We start from the raw sequence: 22253 nt of genomic DNA, 5'->3' as shown, positions 1-22253 counted from the left end.
ATCTCATCAATTTATAAATTACAGTGCATGGAGAATGCTATTTCTATCAGGAAAAAGGAGATGCTTTTTCCACTTGGAAACGGAAGGTTCGCTCCACCGTATTCATGGTTTCCTCACGCGTAGGGGGAATTAAGTTAAGGTCAGAATATAGCATTACTATAGCAACACCTTCATTTCTTAGATCTCCACCCAGAACAATTAGCAGGTGAATAGCATGCTTTCGTCAAAAACTACAACACACCCACCCACACCATTCCAGCCGTACAACCAGGGTTGTGAACCGCAGGATATAAAGCAGTACTATATTGTCTGGCCTCAATCTATACATTAACCCCTATGTTAAAGGGAGGTGAAATAACACTCATATTACTCTGCTGTCAAACATTTTCTTTATTGAATGAATGGACTGCTGCTATTGAATTTCTTTTTGGAAATAATCATTCAAACTGAAAATAAATTGGATAAATAAAAGCCAACATAGTGATTCTGATTTCCCATAGAATATACATTAAACACGGTAGTATAATATTATCTAAACACTATAGTTTAGTCTCCCCAGGCAGCTTCACTCAATACATTAGATAATAGAGACGACTACTGGTAGGAGCTCATTCCTCTGCACCTCTACAGGCTGACTGATAGATCACCCAGGCTTTATTCTCTTACTATAGATGAATGATGTAGGATAATAAGGTCAACATCATCATTTTATACCATTAAAAGGATAAAGTCACTAAACCTCATAATGTGAGCATCCATCAACACTAAATAGTTGCAACGTAAATGTAAAAGCAACGTAAATGTAAAAGCCTCTAAATGAACACACCATACCTTCATGGACAACGAGTATGTAACAGACTTGGGGCTCTATTCAATCCGTATTGTGGAAGTTCAGCGTTACAGCGGGATTTAAATTTAAAGCCAATGTTACTGCGTCAGCAGAGACCGCATTCACAGTGAACACTGAATATGTCAGCTCAATCGAAAATGAAAGTAATTCCTATCACTTCAGCAATCCAGCTTGAATAGAGTCCCTGGGTGCATTGATTTGAATTCCACGTTTTGTTTCTTTTAAAAATGTCTATGTGACCGAACTGTAACACGTTGTGGCCTGGCTGAGAGGCTGTCTGATATATCTATACAACCTCAAACTGATTCTATAGATCCAATGAAAAGAAAATAAAGGCATTTCACTGGACTTGAAAACTATGACCTTATGGTTCATTCTATAGATGTTTACCCCATTCATATAAAAAGCCTTCCAGAGATAAATTACCTAAAACATATTCGGAAAATATAGCAGCTTCTCTAACAGAACCATTATAGCTCTATGTACAGATTTACTATGTTATTTTCCACACAAATGTACTATGAGTAAAAATATCATTTAAAAAAAGCCTGAAACCATCAACATGAAAGGCTTACTAGTGAGTACATTTTATTGTCCAGTGTCGTATGTATGTTTGCATTTTCATATGAGCCGTTGGTCAGAGTGCTGGGGCTAGGCCTGGATAACGGGTAGTTAGGGCTGGGCAGACACTGCACTGCTCTCCTCCCCTCCTGGACCAGACATCTGCATGAAGAGTTCTCTCAGTTCGCTGACCTCATCTTCCTGCGGCTGGGCAACACTGCGCTGCTCGCGCTCCTCGATGAAGTCCCACAGACGGACAGAGTTCAGGAACTACAAGACAACACAGAAGAAATCACACCAACTACTTTAACGTTTGTACCGGTTTAGTATTAGCATCATGTTAGTGTTGTATAGAGGTTCAGTATTAGCAGTGGGCCCCCGAGTGGCGCAGCGGTCCAAGGCAATGTATATTAGTGCTAGAGGCGCCACTAAAGACCCTGGTTCAATTTCAGGGTGTATCACAACCGGCCGTGATTGAGGGTCCCATAGGGGGATGCAAAGTTGGCCCAACGTCGTCCAGGTTAGGGTTTGGCCGGTGTAGGCAGTCATTGTTCTTGACTGACTTGCCTAGTTATATAAAGTTTAAATAAATAAAAATAAAACCATGGTAGTGTTGTATGGAGGCTCAGTATTAGCATCATGGTAGTGTTGTATAGAGGTTCAGTATTAGCATCATGGTAGTGTTGTATAGAGGTTCAGTATTAGCATCATGGTAGTGTTGTATAGAGGTTCAGTATTAGCATCATGGTAGTGTTGTATAGAGGCTCAGTATTAGCATCATGGTAGTGTTGTATAGAGGCTCAGTATTAGCATCGTGGTAGTGTTGTATAGAGGTTCAGTATTAGCAATGTTGTGCTGCTATTTTATTGACCTGGCCAAAGCTTTGGATACGGTAGACCATTCTTGTGGGCCGGCTAAGGAGTACTGGTATCCCTGAGGGTCTTTGGCCTGGTTTGCTAACTACCTCTCTCAAAGAGTGCAGTGTGTAAAGTCAGAAAATAGGCAGTCTCAGCCACTGCCGGTCACCAAAGGAGTACCCCAAGGCTCCATCCTAGGCCCCACGATCTTCTCAATTTACATCAACAACATAGCGCAGGCAGTAGAAAGCTCTCATCCATTTATATGCAGATGATACAGTCTTATACTCAGCTGGCCACTCCCCGAATTTTGGGTTAAATGCTCTACAACAAAGATTTCTTAGTGTCTAACAAGCTGTCTCTACCCTTAACCTTGTTCTGAACACCTCCAAAACAAAGGTCATGTGGTTTGGTAAGAAGAATGCTCGTCTCCCCACAGGTGTGATTACTATGTCTGGGACACATGATTCAATTTCTGTTAGTCACATGTCTGTGGCACTTGTTCAGTTTATGTCTCAGTTGTTGAATCTTATGTTCATACAAATATTTACACATGTTAAGTTTGCTGACAATAAACACAGTTGAGAGTGAGAGGACGTTTATTGTTTTGCCTGTCCCCGCAGAAGGCATTTTGCCTTTTGGTAGGCCATCATTGTAAATAATAATTTGTTCTTAACTGACTTACCTAGTTAAATAAATGTTCAATAAAAAAATTAAAAAATTGCGTCATGGTAGTGTTGCATAGAGTTTTAGTATTGTATTGGTCACATACACTTGGTTATCAGATGTTATTGGTCACATACACATGGTTAGCAGAAGTTATTGGTCACTTGGTTATCAGATGTTATTGGTCACATACACATGGTTAGCAGATGTTATTGGTCACATACACATGGTTAGCAGATGTTATTGGTTACATACACATGGTTAGCAGATGTTATTGGTCACATACACATGGTTAGCAGATGTTATTGGTCACATACACATGGTTAGCAGAAGTTATTGGTCACATGGTTAGCAGAAGTTATTGGTCACATGGTTAGCAGAAGTTATTGGTCACATGGTTAGCAGATGTTATTGGTCACATGGTTAGCAGAAGTTATTGGTCACATGGTTAGCAGATGTTATTGGTCACATATACATGGTTAGCAGATGTTATTGTGAGTGAAGCAAAATGCTTGAGCTTCTAGTTCCGACAGTGCAGCAATATCTGACCTGTAATCCAACAATTCCACAACAAATACCTAATACACACAAATCTAAAGGAATGGAATAAGAATATATACATATAAATATATGGATGAGCAATGACAGAGCGGCATAGGCAAGACGCAATAGGTATAAAATACAGTATATACATATGGAGATGAGTAATGCAAGATATGTAAACATTATTAAAGTGGCATTAAAGTGATTAGTGACTCATTTATTAAAGTTCCCAATGATTTCAAGTCTGTATGTAGACAGCAGCCTCTATTAGTGATGACTATTTAACAGTCTGATGGCCTTGAGATAGAAGCTGTTTTTCAGTCTCTCAGTCCCAGCTTTGATGCACCTGTACAGACCTCACCTTCTGGATGGTAGTGTACAGACCGCACCAACCTCTGGAGAGCCCTATGGTTGTGGGCGGTGCAGTTGCCCTACCAGGCTGTGATACAGCCCGACAGGTTGCTCTCAGTTGTGCACCTGTAAAAGTTTGTGAAAGTTCTAGATGACAAGCCAAATTTCTTCAGCCTCCTGAGGTTGGAGAGACTCTGTTGAGCCTTCACCACACTGTCTGTGTGTTTGGACCATTTCAATTTGTCCGTGATATGTACACAGAGGAACTTAAAAAAAAAACGTTTCACCTTCTCCATTGCTGTCCCGTTAATGTGGATAGGGGGCTGCTCCCTCTGCTGTTTCCTGAAGTCCACAATCATCTCCTTTGTTTTGTTGACGTTAAGTGAGAGGGTGTTTTCCTGACACCACACCCCGAGAGCCCTCACCTCCTCCCTGTAGGCGGTCTCGTCATTGTTGGTAATCAAGCCAACTACTGTTGTGTTGTCTGCAAACTTGATGATTGAGTTGGAGGCGTGCATGGCCACGCAGTCATGGGTGAACAGGGAGCACAGGAGGGGGCTGAGCACGCACCCTTGTGGGGCCCCAGTGTTGAGGATCAGCGAAGTGGAGATGTTGTTTCCTACCTTCACCACCTGGGGGCGGCCCGCCAGGAAGTTCAGGACCGAATTGCACAGGGCGGGGTTGAGACGCAGGGCCTGAAGCTTAAAGATGAGCTTGGAGGGCACCATGGTGTTGAATGCTGAGCTGTAGTCAATGAACAGCATTATAGGTATTATTCTTGTCCAGGTGGGATAGATAGGGAAATGTGCAGTGTGATGGCGATTGCATCGTCTGTGGACCTATTGGGTGGTAAGCAAATTGAAGTGGGTCTAGAGTGACCGGTAAGGTGGAGGTGATATGATCCTTGACTCTCAAAGCACTTCATGATGACAGAATTGAGTGCTAATTGGCGGTTGCCATTAAGTTGGCGGTAGTCAGTTATCTTTGCCTTCTAGGGTACAGGAACAATGGTGGCCATCTTGAAGTATGTGTGGACAGCGATTGAATATGTCCGTAAACACACCAGCCACCACCGGACTCCGATAGTATATCTCGAGAGAGAGCCATGTTTCCGTGAATCAGAGGAAGTTACAATCCCCGATGTCTCTCTGGAAAGCAAGCCTTGCCCTAATTTCGTCTAGAGACTGGACATTAGCGGATAATATACTCAGAAGCGGTGGGTGGTTTGCACGCCTCTGAAGTTTGACCTGAAGACTGCTCCCTCTACCTCTTCTCTGGTGACGTTGTTTTGGGTCAGCCTCTGGAATCGATGCAAATGCCCTGGGTGGTTTGGACAAAGGATCCGCTTCGGGAAAGTCGTATTTCCTGGTCGTGGTGCTGGTAAATTGACGTTACTCTGATATCCAATAGTTCTTCACGGCTGTATGTGTTAACACTTAAGATTTATGGGCTAACAATGTAAGAAATAATACATAAATAAACAAAATAATGCAGTTTCCTTAGGACTAGAAGCAAGGCAGCCCCCTGTCGGTGCCATTTTGGGATTGAGCGCCATTTGGGATTAGCATCATGGTAGTGTTGTATAGAGGTTCAGTATTAGCAATGGTACCATCTCGGAGTAATGAGCTAGTGTTTAGAGCGTTGGGCCAGTAACCGAAAGGTTGTTGGATCGAAGCCCCGACAAGGTAAAAATCTGTCCCTGAACAAGGCAGTTAACCCACTGTTCCCCGGTAGGCAGTCATTGTAAATAAGAATTTGTTCTTAACCGACTTGCCGGGTTAAATAAAAATGAAAAGTAGTGGTGATAAGACCATCAGAGCAGTCATTAACCCTAACCCATTAACCCTAACCATTAACCCTAACCCATAAAATTGCGCCTTTACAATAAAGCATTCCATGCATCTATCATCACATTTGCAGACTAAGAAAGCCTACTGTTACTAATGTGATGATTAGATTGGATAGTCATAATTGATCCTAATAATATAACTTAAGCACTGTTGGCTGAGTAAGTAGTGGTGTAGAGTAGTCCTAGGCTATATCAGGTATAGTGCATTCAGAAAGTATTCAGACCACTTCCCTTTTACCACATTTTGTTACGTTAGTCTTATTCTAAAATGGACCAAATATGTTTTCCCCCATCAATCTACACACAATAACCCATAATGAAAAAGCGAAAACAGGCTTAGAAATGTATGCAAATTTAATCAAAATAAAATAAACTTATTTAGATAAGTATTCAGACCCTTTGCTACGAGATGAAATTGAGCTCAGGTGCATCTTGTTTCCATTGATCGTCCTTGAGATGTTGATGATTTGGAAAGGCTCACACCTCTCTATATAAGGTTCCACAGTTAAAAGTTGTTGTGACTATCATTAAGGTGATGACATGATATTCATCAAATAATTACCTAACGTTTAATTATTACCCGATTAAATTAATCATGTATCATCCCCACCGGGCCTTCACGACTGGACTACCGACGTTATCTGCCCAACTGGCCCCTCTGTCGCGACGTTACCTGAACGCCCATCTGCGGCCCACTAATCGTTAGCTGTCTTATCGACTGCGATCTGAATAGGTCTATCGGACAATTTTCCTTGGGTCACTATAACTATATATCTATTTTGCCAATTGGATTGATCCCCTCTACCACACGGAACCCCACTAATCTACCGATGGAAACGCAAGGGGTGGCTAAAAACAGACCTCCATCCTATGCCAGCTTGCTACCGATGGCCCGGCTAGCTGTCTGAAATTGCCATGACCCCAACCAACCTCACGACTCACTGGCCCCTTATGATCACTCGACTAAGCATTCCTCTCCTTAATGTCAATATGCCTTGTCCATTGCTGTTCTGGTTAGTGTTTATTGGCTTATTTCACTGAAGAGCCTCTATCCCTGCTCATTATACCTTATCCAACCTTTCAGTTCTACCACCCACACGTGATGACATCCCCTGGTTTCAATGATGTTTCTAGAGACAATATCTCTCTCATCATCACTCAATATCTAGGTTTACCTCCAGTGTATTCACATCCTACCATACCTTTGTCTGTACATTATAACTTGAAGCTATTTAATCGCCCCCAGAAACCTCCTTATACTCTCCGTTCCAGCCGTTCTAGACGACCAATTCTCATAGCTTTTAGCCGTACCCTTATCCTACTCCGCCTCTGTTCCTCTGGTGATGTAAAGGTTAATCCAGGCCCTGCAGTGCCTAGCTCCACTCCTATTCCCCAGGCGCTCTCTTTTGATGACTTCTGTAACAGTAATAGCCTTGGTTTCATGCATGTTAACATTAGAAGCCTCCTCCCTAACTTTGTTTTATTCAATGCTTTATAGCACACTCTGCCAACCCAGATGTTCTAGCCGTGTCTGAATCCTGGCTTAAGAAGACCACCAAAAATTCTGAAATCTACAACATTTTCAGACTAGACAGAACAGCCAAAGGGGGGCGGTGTTGCAATCTACTGCAAAGATAGTAGGACAGAACTCTGCAGGCTATCCAGGCCTGTACCAAAACAATTTGAACTTCTACTTTTAAAAATCCACCTCTCTAAAAACAAGTCTCTCATTGTTGCCGCCTGCTATAGACCACCCTCTGCCCCCAGCTGTGCTCTGGACACCATATGTGAACTGATTGCCCCCCATCTATTTTCAGAGCTCGTGCTGCTAGGCGACCTAAACTGGAACATGCTTAACACCCCAGCCATCCTACAATCTAAGTTTGATGCCCTCAATCTCACACAAATGATCAATGAACCTACCAGGTACCACTCCAAAGCCGTAAACAAGGGCACCCTCATAGATATCATCCAAACCAACTTGCCCTCTAAATACACCTCTGCTGTTTTCAACCAAGATATCAGTGATCACTGCCTCATTGCCTGCATCCGTAATGGGTCAGAGGTCAAACGACCTCCACTCATCATGTCAAACGCTCCCTGAAACACTTCAGCGAGCAGGCCTTTCTAATCGACTTGGCAGGGGTATCCTGGAAGGATATTGATCTCATCCCATCTGTAGAGGATGCCTGATTTCTATTTTTTAAATGCCTTCTCCAACATCTTAAATGAGCAAACCGCATTCAAGAAATTTAGAACCAGGAACAGATATAGCCGTGGTTCTCTCCAGACCTGTGTCATGACGTTGCCCTCTTTGGGTACAGCAAGCCCCATCCCCCTCTCCCTGCCTCTCCCTTGCCTCCTTCAACTAGGCTGCTGTGGTCAGAGAGAGGTCGTACCTTCCTGAGGAGAACACCTGCCTCATGGCCACACAGTATAAGAGACAGAGTGAATTTTCAAAGGAATTTCTTCCACTTCACAGAACTTGAGGTCCGAACAAATTTCATGTTCCGGAGAAGGTATAAAAGATCGGTGAAGAATCCAGTTACGAACTGGTCCGTTTGTCACAACTTGGGGAAGCTCATGGGAGACGGTGTGGCCACATTACCATAACTCTATTTATAGCTGTTTATAGTTTATACGCTGTTTCAGAGCTGGTCATGGGTGCACCTCAGCCACGCTCAAGGTCCTAGACGATATCTTTTAACCGCCATCGATAAGAAACATTACTGTGCAACTGAACTTCATTGATCTGGCCAAGGCTTTCGACTCTGTCAATCACCACATCCTCATCGGCAGACTCGACAGCCTTGGTTTCTCAAATGATTGCCTCGCCTGGTTCACCAACTACTTCTCTGATAGAGCTCAGTGTGTCAAATCGGAGGGTCTGCTGTCCGGACCTCGGGCAGTCTCTATGGGGGTGCCACAGGGTTCAATTCTTGGACCGACTCTTCTCTGTATACATCAATGAGGTCGCTCTTGCTGCTGGTGAGTCTCTGATCCACCTCTACACAGACGACACCATTCTGTATACTTCTGGCCCTTCTTTGGACACTGTGTTAACAACCCTCCAGGCAAGCTTCAATGCCATACAACTCTCCTTCCGTGGCCTCCAATTGCTCTTAAATACAAGTAAAACTAAATGCATGCTCTTCAACCGATCGCTACCTGCACCTACCCGCCTGTCCAACATCACTACTCTGGACGGCTCTGACTTAGAATACGTGGACAACTACAAATACTTAGGTGTCTGGTTAGACTGTAAACTCTCCTTCCAGACCCATATCAAACATCTCCAATCCAAAGTTAAATCTAGAATTGGCTTCCTATTTCGCAACAAAGCATCCTTCACTCATGCTGCCAAACATACCCTTGTAAAACTGACCATCCTACCAATCCAAGACTTTGGCGATGTCATTTACAAAACAGCCTCCAATACCCTACTCAACAAATTGGATGCAGTCTATCACAGTGCAATCCGTTTTGTCACCAAAGCCCCATATACTACCCACCATTGCGACCTGTACACTCTCATTGGCTTGCCCTCGCTTCATACTCGTCGCCAAACCCACTGGCTCCATGTCATCTACAAGACCCTGCTAGGTAAAGTCCCCATTTATCTCAGCTCGCTGGTCACCATAGCATCTCCCACCTGTAGCACACGCTCCAGCAGGTATATCTCTCGTCACCCCCAAAACCAATTCTTTCTTTGGCCGCCTCTCCTTCCAGTTCTCTGCTGCCAATGACTGGAACGAACTACAAAAATCTCTGAAATTGGAAACACTTATCTCCCTCACTAGCTTTAAGCACCAACTGTCAGAGCAGCTCACAGATTACTGCACCTGTACATAGCCCACCTATAATTTAGCCCAAACAACTACCTCTTTCCCTACTGTATTTAATTAATTTATTTATTTTGATCCTTTGCACCCCATTATTTTTATTTCTACTTTCCACATTCTTCCATTGCAAATCTACCATTCCAGTGTTTTACTTGCTATATTGTATTTACTTTGCCACCATGGCCTTTTTTTGCCTTTACCTCCCTTATCTCACCTCATTTGCTCAAATCGTATATAGACTTGTTTATACTGTATTATTGACTGTATGTTTGTTTTACTCCATGTGTAACTCTTTGTCGTTGTATGTGTCAAACTGCTTTGCTTTATCTTGGCCAGGTCGCAATTGTAAATGAGAACTTGTTCTCAACTTGCCTACCTGGTTAAATAAAGGTGAAATAAAATAAAATAAAAAAAATATAATAGCCTCAGATATGAGGTTTACATCTAATTGTCGTAAAAGATGAATGAGTGAGTATGATACTGTTTACATGATTTTACAATGTGATTTTGGACTGTTTAATGAAGGAAACTCCAATTCCCTTTTGAGTTTAACTAAATCAGAGGACCGTCCCTGAGCCCAGTTAGGGTCAGGCATCCTGGGACAGCCCCTTCTCTGCAAATCCGAATAAAACCCAACTTTGAGAAATTATCACCAGACCATGTTTCTCTCAAAGTACAATGGTTGCAGACCATTGCTGAATCTTTTAACCATACCACATGGTTAAACTCTTAGACTATCGATACCGACAGAATAAGAACAAGTCTTTGATATTAATTACTAGTCTGCAGCTAGGAATTCGGTATCATTGAATGTGAAGAACGACAACCGCCGAAACATCCATTCTACAACAACATGAATGAATGTCACTCTGAACTATCCACTATAACCACAACAGAGAGAGAGAGAGACGGACGATTCTACAAAATAAACAAACTTTTCAACAGCGATCATGACGACACACTGAGTGTAAATATATATATATTGATTGCAATTGTTCCCAGGTGAGTGAGCGTTCATGTGTAAAGGATTAGCATTTCAATTGTTATAAATAACCTCACACTCAACGTCAACAAAACTAAGGAGATGATTGTGGACTTCAGGAAACAGCAGAGGGAACACCCCCCTATCCACATCGATGGAACAGTAGTGGAGAGAGTAGCAAGTTTTAAGTTCCTCGGCATACACATCACAGACAAACTGAATTGGTCCACTCACACAGACAGCATCGTGAAGAAGGCGCAGCAGCGCCTCTTCAACCTCAGGAGGCTGAAGAAATTTGGCTTGTCACCAAAAGCACTCACAAACTTCTACAGATGCACAATCGAGAGCATCCTGGCGGGCTGTATCACCGCCTGGTACGGCAACTGCTTCGCCCTCAACCGTAAGGCTCTCCAGAGGGTAGTGAGGTCTGCACAACGCATCACTGGGGGTAAACTACCTGTCCTCCAGGACACCTACACCACCCGATGTTACAGGAAGGCCATAAAGATCATCAAGGACATCAACCACCCGAGCCACTGCCTGTTCACCCCGCTATCATCCAGAAGGCGAGGTCAGTACAGGTGCATCAAAGCTGGGACCGAGAGACTGAAAAACAGCTTCTATCTCAAGGCCATCAGACTGTTAAACAGCCACCACTAACATTGAGTGGCTGCTGCCAACACACTGACACTGACTCAACTCCAGCCACCTTAATAATGGGAATTGATGGGAAATGATGTAAATATATCACTAGCCACTTTAAACAATGCTACCTTATATAATGTTACTTACCCTACATTATTCATCTCATATGCATACGTATATACTGTACTCTATATCATCGACAGCATCCTTATGTAATACATGTATCACTAGCCACTTTAACTATGCCACTTTGTTTACATACTCATCTCATATGTATATACTGTACTCGATACCATCTACTGTATCTTGCCTATGCTGCTCTGTACCATCACTCATTCATATATCCTTATGTACATATTCTTTATCCGCTTACACTGTGTATAAGATAGGAATTGTTAGTTAGATTACTTGTTGGTTATTACTGCATTGTCGGTACTAGAAGCACAAGCATCTCGCTACACTCGCATTAACATCTGCTAACCATGTGTATGTGACAAATAAAATTGGATTTGATTTGATTTGATCAACTCTGTAGTGGCTTCTCAGCTGACCCCCACTCCCCATTTTGTCCACCAAGCCGCGATGCCGGTTTAGCCCACTAGGGCACATTCCCTTATGATTTCTTGTAACCATATTGACTTTGTTTGTTTATGCATTTCTGTGAATTACTTAGTTAGTTAGTTAAATAAATGATTTTAAGACAATTTATGTATGGATGACTTATGTATGAAGACTTGGTTCGTGCAGATAACCAACAATTTACGACGTTTGGAATGAGACTAACGGGAGGTAAAATAAATAATTCATTAATCAGAAGACTATTTGATCAGATATAAAATATCTGAAAAGTTATTTTAGGAAATTATAACTTTGTAATCTGAATATTTTCCTTGCTGCCCCGACTTCCTAGTTAATTACAGTTAAATGATGAATCAGTTTAATCGGTTGCAGTGCGTGGTCATCCTAGTCTGGTATGTTAATTCTTAATTAAAATGCTTTATACCATTGGTTAGAAAGAGGTGTTTCTGTCTTGCTGGCAGGCTCTCTGGGTTCCCTGGGGCGTAGCTAGTTACGAGGCAAGGTATCACAATTTACTATGATCTGATAGACAACTAAATATATAGTGTCTCGTGTCCATTGTTTTGTCGCGATACGAAACCTTCAGCCCCGCCCCTTGGCCGGCAGCGGGGTACTAGAGGTGGTTAGCGTTCCATTCCCTGGATTGGACAGGGCACTACAGATACTTCAGGTATCTCGGTATAACCAGGACCGTTCGCGTAGCCCTGCCTCTCTTTTTTTGTCGATACGTTGTCCGCGTAGAGAGGTCTTTTGCCTTGTCACTCAACGGTCTAGCTCTAGCTGGGATGTGTGAACCCCACGTTTATCCTCTAGACTCCTTTTACACCACTAATGGATCCTTGAGTTGTTATTAAGCACTAGTCCTACCAGTCTCTATATGATTTCCCTCAGGTTGAGTTTTTCCCTTCTGTGATGTATCTAGTTTAAAGTGTGAAGACTTTTAGTCAACTTAGTCTCACTACTCTGCCCGTCGGCTATGTATCGCTTGGATAATAAAACTTAGATAGATCGATAAGACAATTAATGAATCACTACTGGACACACCTTCCTCCTCGTCTTTTAATGGTAACTCACTTTGTCATGGAGTATTGGTCTCCGTTTCCAGTGTCCCGGTAGAGGGGAGTGTCAGAGTTGTTATCTCCCGTGCCGTTAACTGTCTTGGGAGGGCGTTTTACTCGAGACAAAATATGGCTACCGTTTATTTTTGGAAACACTCTGTTTTGTCTTTTACAATCAAACACACTTCAAAATACACAATTTGTTACTTGGTTACACACAGCGTTACTCAAAAACACGCAAATGTCTTAATGCTCTACAATGCCTGGTACAATGATAACACTTATCTCTAATAAAATATAATATTTCAACTTAATTACCTTGAAAAGATGACAGGGAGACCCACGAGCTCAGGAGCGGTGTTTCAGTCGGTCAGAGATCTTGTAGAATTTAGTTAGGTAGCGACTCCCCTCTACTGGCTGAGAGGTTGAATTGGAGTCGTTGCTTTACTAAATTTAGAGATTCAAGTTTGAGAGAACCCGCTGGTGATTCCCTGCCCCACTGGAATATCGAAGAGTCTGTGCCACGCAACGAGGGCGAGGTACTGAGCTCAATCGAGAGGTTAAGTTTCTGAGACTTTCTCTGGATGTAATTTGCGTCAGTATACACGCACCAAGGCCGCAGGCGACAGGACAGCCGTTCAATAGTTAAACGGTATATCGGAGAGACACTTCTCAGATCCAACAAGTTAGAATCTTTAAGTAATTTGAGTCAGGTGCCAATTACCCAAAGTCAAATGGTTGTCTAAATGAATTCAGAATTCAAGAACACTGTAACCTGATCCTTTGGATCCTCACAGGAGAGTCATGACACAGTGCATGCCAGAGCAAAAACCAAGCCATGAGGTCAACGGAATTGTCCGTAGAGCTACGAGAAAGGATTGTGTCGAGGCACAGATCTGGGGAAAGGTACTACATTTTTTGCAGCATTGAAGGTCCCCTAGAACACAGTGACCTTAATCATTCTTAAATGGAAGAAATTTGGAACCATCAAGACTCTTCCTATAGCTGGCCGCCCGGCCAAACTGAGCAATCAGGGGAGAAGGGCCTTGCTCAGGGAGGTGACCAAGAACCCGATGGTCACTCTGACAGAGCTCCAGAGTTCCTCTGTGGAGATGGAAGAACCTTCCAGAAGGACAACCATCTCTACAGCACTCCACCAATCAGGTCTTTATGGTCGAGTGGCCATACGGAAGACACTCCTCAGTAAAAGGCACATAAAATCCCAGTTGGAGTTTGCCAAAAGGCACCTAAAGGACTCTCAGACCATGAGAAACAAGATTCTCTGGTCTGATGAATCCAATATTGTGGCTTCGGGACAAGTTTCTGAATGTCCTTGAGTGACCCAGCCAGTGTCCTGACGTGAACATCTCTGGAGAGACCTGAAATTAGCTGGATAGCGACACTCCCCACCCAACCTGAGGGAGCTTGAGAAGATCTGCAGAGAAGAATGGGAGAAACTCTCCAAATACAGGTGTGCCAAGCTTGTAGCATCATAGCCAAGGCTGTAATTGCTGCCAAAAATGCTTCAACAAAGTACTGACTAAAGGGTCTGAATATTATTGAAAATTATGTAAATGGGTCTGAATACTTTCCGAATGCACTGTATGTTGCTTGGCATTTTATAAACACATTTCATGCAATTCTAATTCACTTTATGTACAAAAACACATTTAAGTGGTACTGACCAAACAATGATAAAGAGTCAATATGTGCACTCACCAGGGATAAGGATAGATCTCTCTGCTGTATAGCCAATAAGACAGGCTATACTGTTCAGTCAATTAAGTCTAGAATATGAATAACTGCAAAAGACAGTGTTTCTCATTCTTCACAGTAATGGCTATTTGCTTTCCAAACTATGATGAAATATTGCGAAATGCCTGGCTGGGCCTCTTTACTGACCGACGCAACTCCAAAAATTGTGGGCCCTTCCGACTGTAGGCAATGCAATTTAAAACAATCCACAGCTTATTCCTTTTGAAGAAGCTAATGATTCTCTGTGGCTAAATCATGGTATAGTAGCCTATTCTGAATTATTACATTTATGTCTGTATAGACAGGAGTCTAATAATTCGGCTACATCATTTCGGCGATTTAATTCAAATGTACTGTAGGGGAAGATGGACAGGCCGCCTACAGTATGTCTGTAGTGCACTTGTGACTGAGTTTTCAAAACAAATGGCCACTCGATTGATGCAAATAATCATGACTCTGCCAGGTAGGCATATGCTACTTTGTAGTTACCTTTGAAATGGCCTTTCCTTCTACTCAAAGACTGTTAGGCTAGCATTAGTATTGCTAGCAGCTACACAGTGGTAGACATATAGGCCCTACGCACACAGCACACAAACAGAAAGGGACATTCCCATGCGGTTGTTGCCACTTCAGAATGATGGCTTATTTTTTGAGTCAATTAAACATTACTGTTTGAATAAATCATGATAATAAAAAAAGCTAATTCTGAAACAAAAACAAACCATGACCAGGTACATGTTTTCCATTGGACCCTGGTGAGCAATTAAAATTGTGTCGCACTGCCAAAGAAAAAACAATTACAAACGCAACCGTTTTGGTCTCAGTATCGAACCGAGTGGTGATAGTGTTGTCAGAGCAGAGTCATTGAGTAATGATAGCAGTAGTGAAGTCTAAATCAGAACAGTCATTGAGTAATGATAGCAGCAGTGAAGTCTAATCAGAACAGAGTCATTGAGTAATGATAGCAGCAGTGAAGTCTAAATCAGAACAGAGTCATTGAGTAATGATAGCAGCAGTGAAGACTAAATCAGAACAGAGTCATTGAGTAATGATAGCAGCAGTGAAGACTAAATCAGAACAGAGTCATTGAGTAATGATAGCAGCAGTGAAGTCTAAATCAGAACAGAGACATTGAGTAATGATAGCAGCAGTGAAGACTAAATCAGAACAGAGTCATTGAGTAATGATAGCAGCAGTGAAGTCTAAATCAGAACAGAGTCATTGAGTAATGATAGCAGTAGTGAAGTCTAAATCAGAACAGAGTCATTGAGTAATGATAGCAGCAGTGAAGTCTAAATCAGAACAGAGTCATTGAGTAATGATAGCAGTAGTGAAGTCTAAATCAGAACAGAGTCATTGAGTAATGATAGCAGTAGTGATGCGTCTTACCCTCACGTTCCCCTCAGAGCCCAGCTGCTTGCGGGGTTTGTCCGGCTCGGCCCGTGTTCCGTCAGGGTAAGCATGCATGTAGAAACACTTCCCTCCAAACGGACAGGTTCCCCGGCCCTGGTCAAAGTACTTACACGCCTTCTTACTACAGAAGGAAGACAACAGGACAGGAGAGAACAGGACACTGGGCAGGGTTAGAGTTAGGGACCAGCACCCTGGTCAAAGTATTAGTATGGCTAACTGCAGAAGGAAGACAGTGACTTTTCAATGATCCAAGACCAGCTCAGTTAATCCCTACCATGACAATGAGTCATCATAAGGCTGCATCAAAATTACATGATCCTAGGGGCATTGACAAACACAATGTAAGAAACACAATTTGTGTGCCCCTAATTGCACGGAATACCTCTGTTTATCCTACAGCTATTGTAAGCAGTAATCATGAGCCTATGAACCAGAGTTACACTGTTAGCACTGAGGCGGTGTGCAATAGTAGGAAGACCACTTTATGCAGCTCACCCTGCACTATCAGCTCCAATGTAAATAACATGAGTAAGTCTACCTCTGATAAGCTTCCCAGTAAAACATTAAAAACAATCAAGCAACCCAGAAAAGTGCTAAAAATAACCCATATTAACATATGTAGCCTAAGAAACAAGGTCCATGAAGTCAATGAATTAAAATAAAATAACATTGGTCACATACACATGGTTAGCAGAAGTTATTGCGAGTGTAGTGAAATGCTTGTGCTTCTAGTTCTGACAGTGCAGCAATATCTAACAAGTAATATCTAACAATTCCACAACAAATACCTCATACACACAAATCTAAGTAAGGAATGGAATAAGAACATATAATATATGGATGAGCAATGTCAGAGCGGCATAGACTAAGCTGCAAATGATAGTATAGAATACAGTATATACAGTGGGGCAAAAAAGTATTTAGTCAGCCACCAATTGTGCAAGTTCTCCCACTTAAAAAGATGAGAGAGGCCTGTAATTTTTATCATAGGTACACTTCAACTATGACAGACAAAATGAGAAAAAAAATCCAGAAAATCACATTGTAGGATTTTTAATTAATTGATTTGCAAATTATGGTGGTAAATAAGTATTTGGCCAATAACAAATGTTTATCTCAATACTTTGTTATATACCCTTTGTTGGCAATGACAGAGGTCAAATGTTTTCTGTAAGTCTTCACAAGGTTTTCACACACTGTTGCAGGTATTTTGGCCCATTCCTCCATGCAGATCTCCTCTAGAGCAGTGATGTTTTGGGGCTGTTGCTGGGCAACACACACTTTCAACTCCCTCCCAAAATTTTCTATGGGGTTGAGATCTGGAGACTGGCTAGGCCACTCCAGGACCTTGAAATGCTTCTTACGAAGCCACACCTTCCTTGCCCGGGCGGTGTGTTTGGGATCATTGTTATGCTGAAAGACCCAGCCACGTTTCATCTTCAATGCCCTTGCTGATGGAAGGAGGTTTAGCTGGTATTATGTTGTTCCACTATGAGGTTAGTTGGTATTATGTTGTTCTACTATGAGGTTAGCTGGTATTATGTTGTTCTACTATGAGGTTAGCTGGTATTATGTTGTTCCACTATGAGGTTAGTTGGTATTATGTTGTTCTACTATGAGGTTAGCTGGTATTATGTTGTTCTGAGGTTAGCTGGTATTATGTTTTTCTACTATGAGGTTAGCTGGTATTATGTTGTTCTACTATGAGGTTAGCTGGTATTATGTTGTTCTACTATGAGGTTAGCTGGTATTATGTTGTTCCACCATGAGGTTAGCTGGTATTATGTTGTTCTGAGGTTAGCTGGTATTACGTTGTTCCACCATGAGGTTAGCTGGTAATACGTTGTTCTACTATGAGGTTAGCTGGTATTATGTTGTTCCACCATGAGGTTATCTGGTATTATGTTGTTCTACTATGAGGTTAGCTGGTATTATGTTGTTGTTCTTCTATGAGCAAACAACCACTCCAAGGCTCAGCGAGCGAGTGACGTTTGAAACGCTATTAGCGCACGGTAACTAGCCAGCCATTTCACTTTGGTTACACCAGCCTCATCTCGGGAGTTGATATGCTTGAAGTCATAAACAGCGCAATGCTTGACGCACAACGAAGAGCTGCTGGCAAAATGCACAAAAATGCTGTTTGAATGAATGTTTACGTGCCTGCTTCTGCCTACCACCGCTCAGTCAGATACTTAGATACTTGTATGCTCAGTCAGATTATACGCAACGCAGGACACGCTAGATAATATCTAGTAATATCATCAACCATCATCAACTAGTGATTATGATTGATTGATTGTTTTTTATAAGATAAGTTTAATGCTAGCTAGCAACTTACCTTGGCTTACTGCATTCGCTTAACAGGCAGTCTGCTTGTGGAGTGCAACAAGAGGCAGGTGGTTATTGAGTTGGACTAGTTAACTGTAAGGTTGCAAGATTGGGTCCCCCGAGCTGACAAGGTGAAAATCTGCCATTCTGCCCCTGAACGAGGCAGTTAACCCACCGTTTCTAGGCCGTCATTGAAAGTAAGAATGTGTTCTTAACTGACTTGCCTAGTTAAATAAAGATTAAATAAAGGTGGAAAAAAAAAACATACGCAAAATCGGTGTCTAAAAATATCGATTTCCGATTGTTATGAAAGCTTGAAATCGGCCCTAATTAAATCGGCCATTCCGGTTAATCGGTCGACCTCTAAACCAGATACTGACTGTTAGCACTTGGTGGTCTATAGCAGCTTCCCACAAGAATGGGCTTTAGGTGAGGCAGATGAACCTGTAGCCATATTACTTCCAACAGTATTTAACATTAGATCGTCTCTAAGCTTTACAGGAATGGCGTTCTGAATATAGACCGCAACACCGCCTCCGTTGGCAGTTCTGTCTTTTCTGTAGATGTTATAGCCATGTATTGCTACCAATGTATCATCAAAGGTGTCATCTAAGCGAGTTTCAGAGATAGTCAGAATATGAATGTGTACCAGTCAAAAGTCCATAATTACTAGATAGATAGATAGATAGATAGATAGATAGATAGAGATAAACACACACACACCTGACTCCAGACTTGAAATCCTCTATCAGTCTGTTCTTCTCATCCTGGTCCTCCACCCAGTAACCACTGGGGATGACAAACTCAGACACCACTCTGCACTCTGGACATGACCTGACCACAGACAGACAGAGACACACACACACAGTTACCCACAACATTGTATACTATGTCCAGTCAATCTGTGCTACTTCATAACTGCTGAGTACCACAATGCCACTACAGTGGCATCCTGTTGAAACTCTCTGAAGGGATCAGGGTTACATGATTAACTGATACAGTATTACTCAGTAATAACAATGGAGGTTAGACATGCCTTTATATTAGCCCCCTGGTGGTTACTGTGGTAAATCAACTATCACATCCTCACCATTATGTAGAAGCTCCACTACCACAGTATATTAGCAACCATCAACACTTGACGATCTTGTTCTCAAACTGCTTGGTGTTTATAGTAGTTATCAACTCACTTGTTCTCAAACTGCTTGGCGCAGCGCCACTGGCGGATGCAGGAGAGGCAGTATGTGTGGCAGCAGGAAGAGAGGATCCCGAAGCGTCTCTCTGAGGCAGCAGCTTTCTCATAAACCACCTCCATACAGATAGAACACACCTTGTCCTGGCTGTGCTGCGCTGCAAATGCCTTCTCCATGTCCGCCTCAAACACCAACATACACATCTGACAGAGGCGGGTGATACATGTTCCTATTAATCTCCTAAACAGTATCATCTTCAGACAACAGTTTTGTTTGACTTGCCCACTGTCCTCCACATAGGACACACTTCTATCAACATAAAGATGCATCAGACAGTGTAATTAGAGACTACAGAACCACGTGGCCTCATAGCTTCTGGTGAGCTCTCCTCTGATCGTGGTCATGTCGGGGTTAGGGTTAAAATATGGGTCCTACCTTCTCATGAGCTCTCCTCTGCTCAGGGTTGTGTGGGTGGAGCACCTGCAGACGGCAGATGTCACACATATCACCGTGGAGGTAGGGACAGGTGTTTCCGTAGTTACACTGTCCTGCAGCGGCGTAGGGACAGAGCTGTGGCTGGGGGCCAGCGACATGGTAGGGGCCAGCCGTGGCAGAACACTCCAGACCGGTCCTGATGGCATCCAGGTAGGAGTGTGGAGGTTTGGCATGGGCACTGTTGTCATGGTACTCCGTCCAACAGTCCGCCTCTGAGCCACCCCCACCGAAGGGCATCATTGTACTGTCACACCCCAGGGCTGGAACACACAGGCACAAACAGAGAGAGAAAGACAGTTAAAGTCAAGGCCACAGAACACTGGATTCACCATTGATACTACTGGCTGCATCACATGGAGACCTCCTAGTGACAAACTACATACTAAAACGATTGGTTTAAATTTGAGACAACTATACAGTTGAAGTCAGAAGTTCACATACACTCAGGTTGGAGTCATTAAAACTCGCTTTTCAACCACTCCACAAATTTCTTGTTAACCAACTATAGTCTTGGCAAGTTGTTAGGACATCTACTTTGTGCATGACACAAGTCATTTTTCCAACAATTATTTACAGACAGATTATTTCACTTATAATTCAGTGTATCACAATTCAAGTGGGTGAGAAGTTTACATACACTAAGTTGGCAGTGCCTTTAAGCAGCTTGGATGAATTCCAGAAAATGATATCATGGCTTTAGAAGCTTCTGATAGGCAAATAGACATCATTTGAGTCAAATGGAGGTGTACCTGTGGATGTATTTGGAAATAAATTGTAGACCTCCACAAGTCTGGTTCATCATTGGGAGCAATTTCCAAACGCCTGAAGGTACCATGTTTATCTGTACAAACAATAGTATGCATGTATAAACACCATGGGACAACGCAGCCGCCATACCAAATCAATCCCAGAACAAAAGCAAAGTACCTTGTGAAGATGCTGGAGGAAACAGGTACAAAAGTATCTATATCCACAGTAAAACAAGTCCTATATCGACATAACCTGAAAGACTGCCCAGCAAGGAAGAAGCCACTGCTCCAAAACCGCCATAAAAAGGCCAGACTACGGTTTGCAACTGCACATGGGGACAAAGATCGTACTTTTTGGAGAACTGTCCACTGGTATGATGAAACAAAAATAAAACTGTTTGGCCATAATGACCATTGTTACGTTTGGAGGAAAAAGGGGGAGGCTTGCAAGCCGAAGAATACCATCCCAACCGTGAAGCACGGGGGTGGCAGCATCATGTTGTGGGGGTGCTTTGCTGCAGGAGGGACTGGTGCACTTCACAAAATAGTTGGCATCATGAGGCAGGGAAATTATGTGGATATATTGAAGCAACATCTCAAGACATCAGTCAGGAAGTTAAAGCTTGGTCACAAATGGGTCTTCCAAATGAACAATGACCCCAAGCATACTTCCAAAGTTGTGGTAAAACAGCTTAAGGACAACAAAGTCAAGGTGAAATGTTTGACCCAAGTTTAAAATTGGCAATGCTACCAAATACTAATTGAGTGTATGTAAACTTCTGACCCACTGGGAATGTGATGAAAGAAATAAAAGCTGAAATAATTCTCTATTATTATGAAAATGTCATTAAAAGAAATTGGTGATCCTAACTGACCTAAGACAGGGAATTTTTGCTAAATGTATTTGGCTAAGGTGCATGTAAACCTCCGACTTCAACGGTACCCTCTCACATGTAGACTAATATAATATTAACTTTTGCAAAATTCTACAACAAATGTTAACGTCTCAGGAACAGGAGTAGAGAAATAAGATCTTTCTTTCAGCATGTCTTGGGAAAATGTGAATGCGTGTGTAATGTCATCTTTGACATTATTATGCAAGCAGAAAGTACACTACATGACCAAAAGTATGATGAGCAGATGTCCACAAACATCTCATTCCAAAATCATGGGCATTAATATGGAGTCGGTCCCCCCTTTGCTGCTATAACAGCCTCCACTCTTCTGGGAAGGCTTTCCATTACAGCGCCTTGCAAAAATATTCATCCACCTTGGAGTTTTTCCTATTTTGTTGATTACATTCTGTAATTAATTCTGTAATTTTTATTTGGATTTCATGTAATGGACATACACAAAATAGTACAAATTGGTGAAGTGAAATAAAAAATATTACTTGTTTCAAAAAATAAATAAAAAACAGAAAAGTGGTGCGTGCATATGTAGTCACCCCTTTGCTATGAAGCCCCTAAATAAGATCTGGTGCAACCAATTACCTTCAGAAGTCACAATTAGTTAAATAAAGTCTACCTGCGTGTAA

The 22253-nt window shown here is 42.3% G+C and overlaps 1 protein-coding gene across 1 annotated transcript; it reads right to left on the bottom strand.

Annotated features, from left to right (window-relative positions):
• Positions 1-375: 375 nt before the first annotated feature.
• LOC135540452 (E3 ubiquitin-protein ligase makorin-2-like) lies at positions 376-20257 on the bottom strand. Its single transcript, XM_064967085.1, has 5 exons — positions 19908-20257; positions 19470-19675; positions 19003-19113; positions 15928-16072; positions 376-1681 (listed from the first exon to the last, which is right to left on the bottom strand). The coding sequence occupies exons 1-5, from the start codon at positions 20205-20207 to the stop codon at positions 1523-1525; spliced, it is 921 nt and encodes a 306-aa protein (XP_064823157.1). The 5' UTR covers positions 20208-20257; the 3' UTR covers positions 376-1522.
• Positions 20258-22253: the final 1996 nt, after the last annotated feature.

Source organism: Oncorhynchus masou, chromosome 5 (genome assembly GCF_036934945.1).
Source record: "Oncorhynchus masou masou isolate Uvic2021 chromosome 5, UVic_Omas_1.1, whole genome shotgun sequence".
NCBI lineage: Eukaryota > Metazoa > Chordata > Actinopteri > Salmoniformes > Salmonidae > Oncorhynchus > Oncorhynchus masou.
This window is presented reverse-complemented; position numbering and strand designations above follow the sequence as displayed.

Bases quoted from the DNA above. Each gene is read 5' to 3' on its own strand.
- LOC135540452 (XM_064967085.1), bottom strand. From the start codon at position 20,207: ATGATGCCCTTCGGTGGGGGTGGCTCAGAGGCGGACTGTTGGACGGAG. The intron at 19,114-19,469 runs GTGAGTTGATAA...GTCTGTGGTCAG, and splicing joins GCCAAGCAGTTTGAGAACAA to GTCATGTCCAGAGTGCAGAG. The intron at 16,073-19,002 runs GTGTGTGTGTGT...TTCCTTCTGTAG, and splicing joins GATTTCAAGTCTGGAGTCAG to TAAGAAGGCGTGTAAGTACT.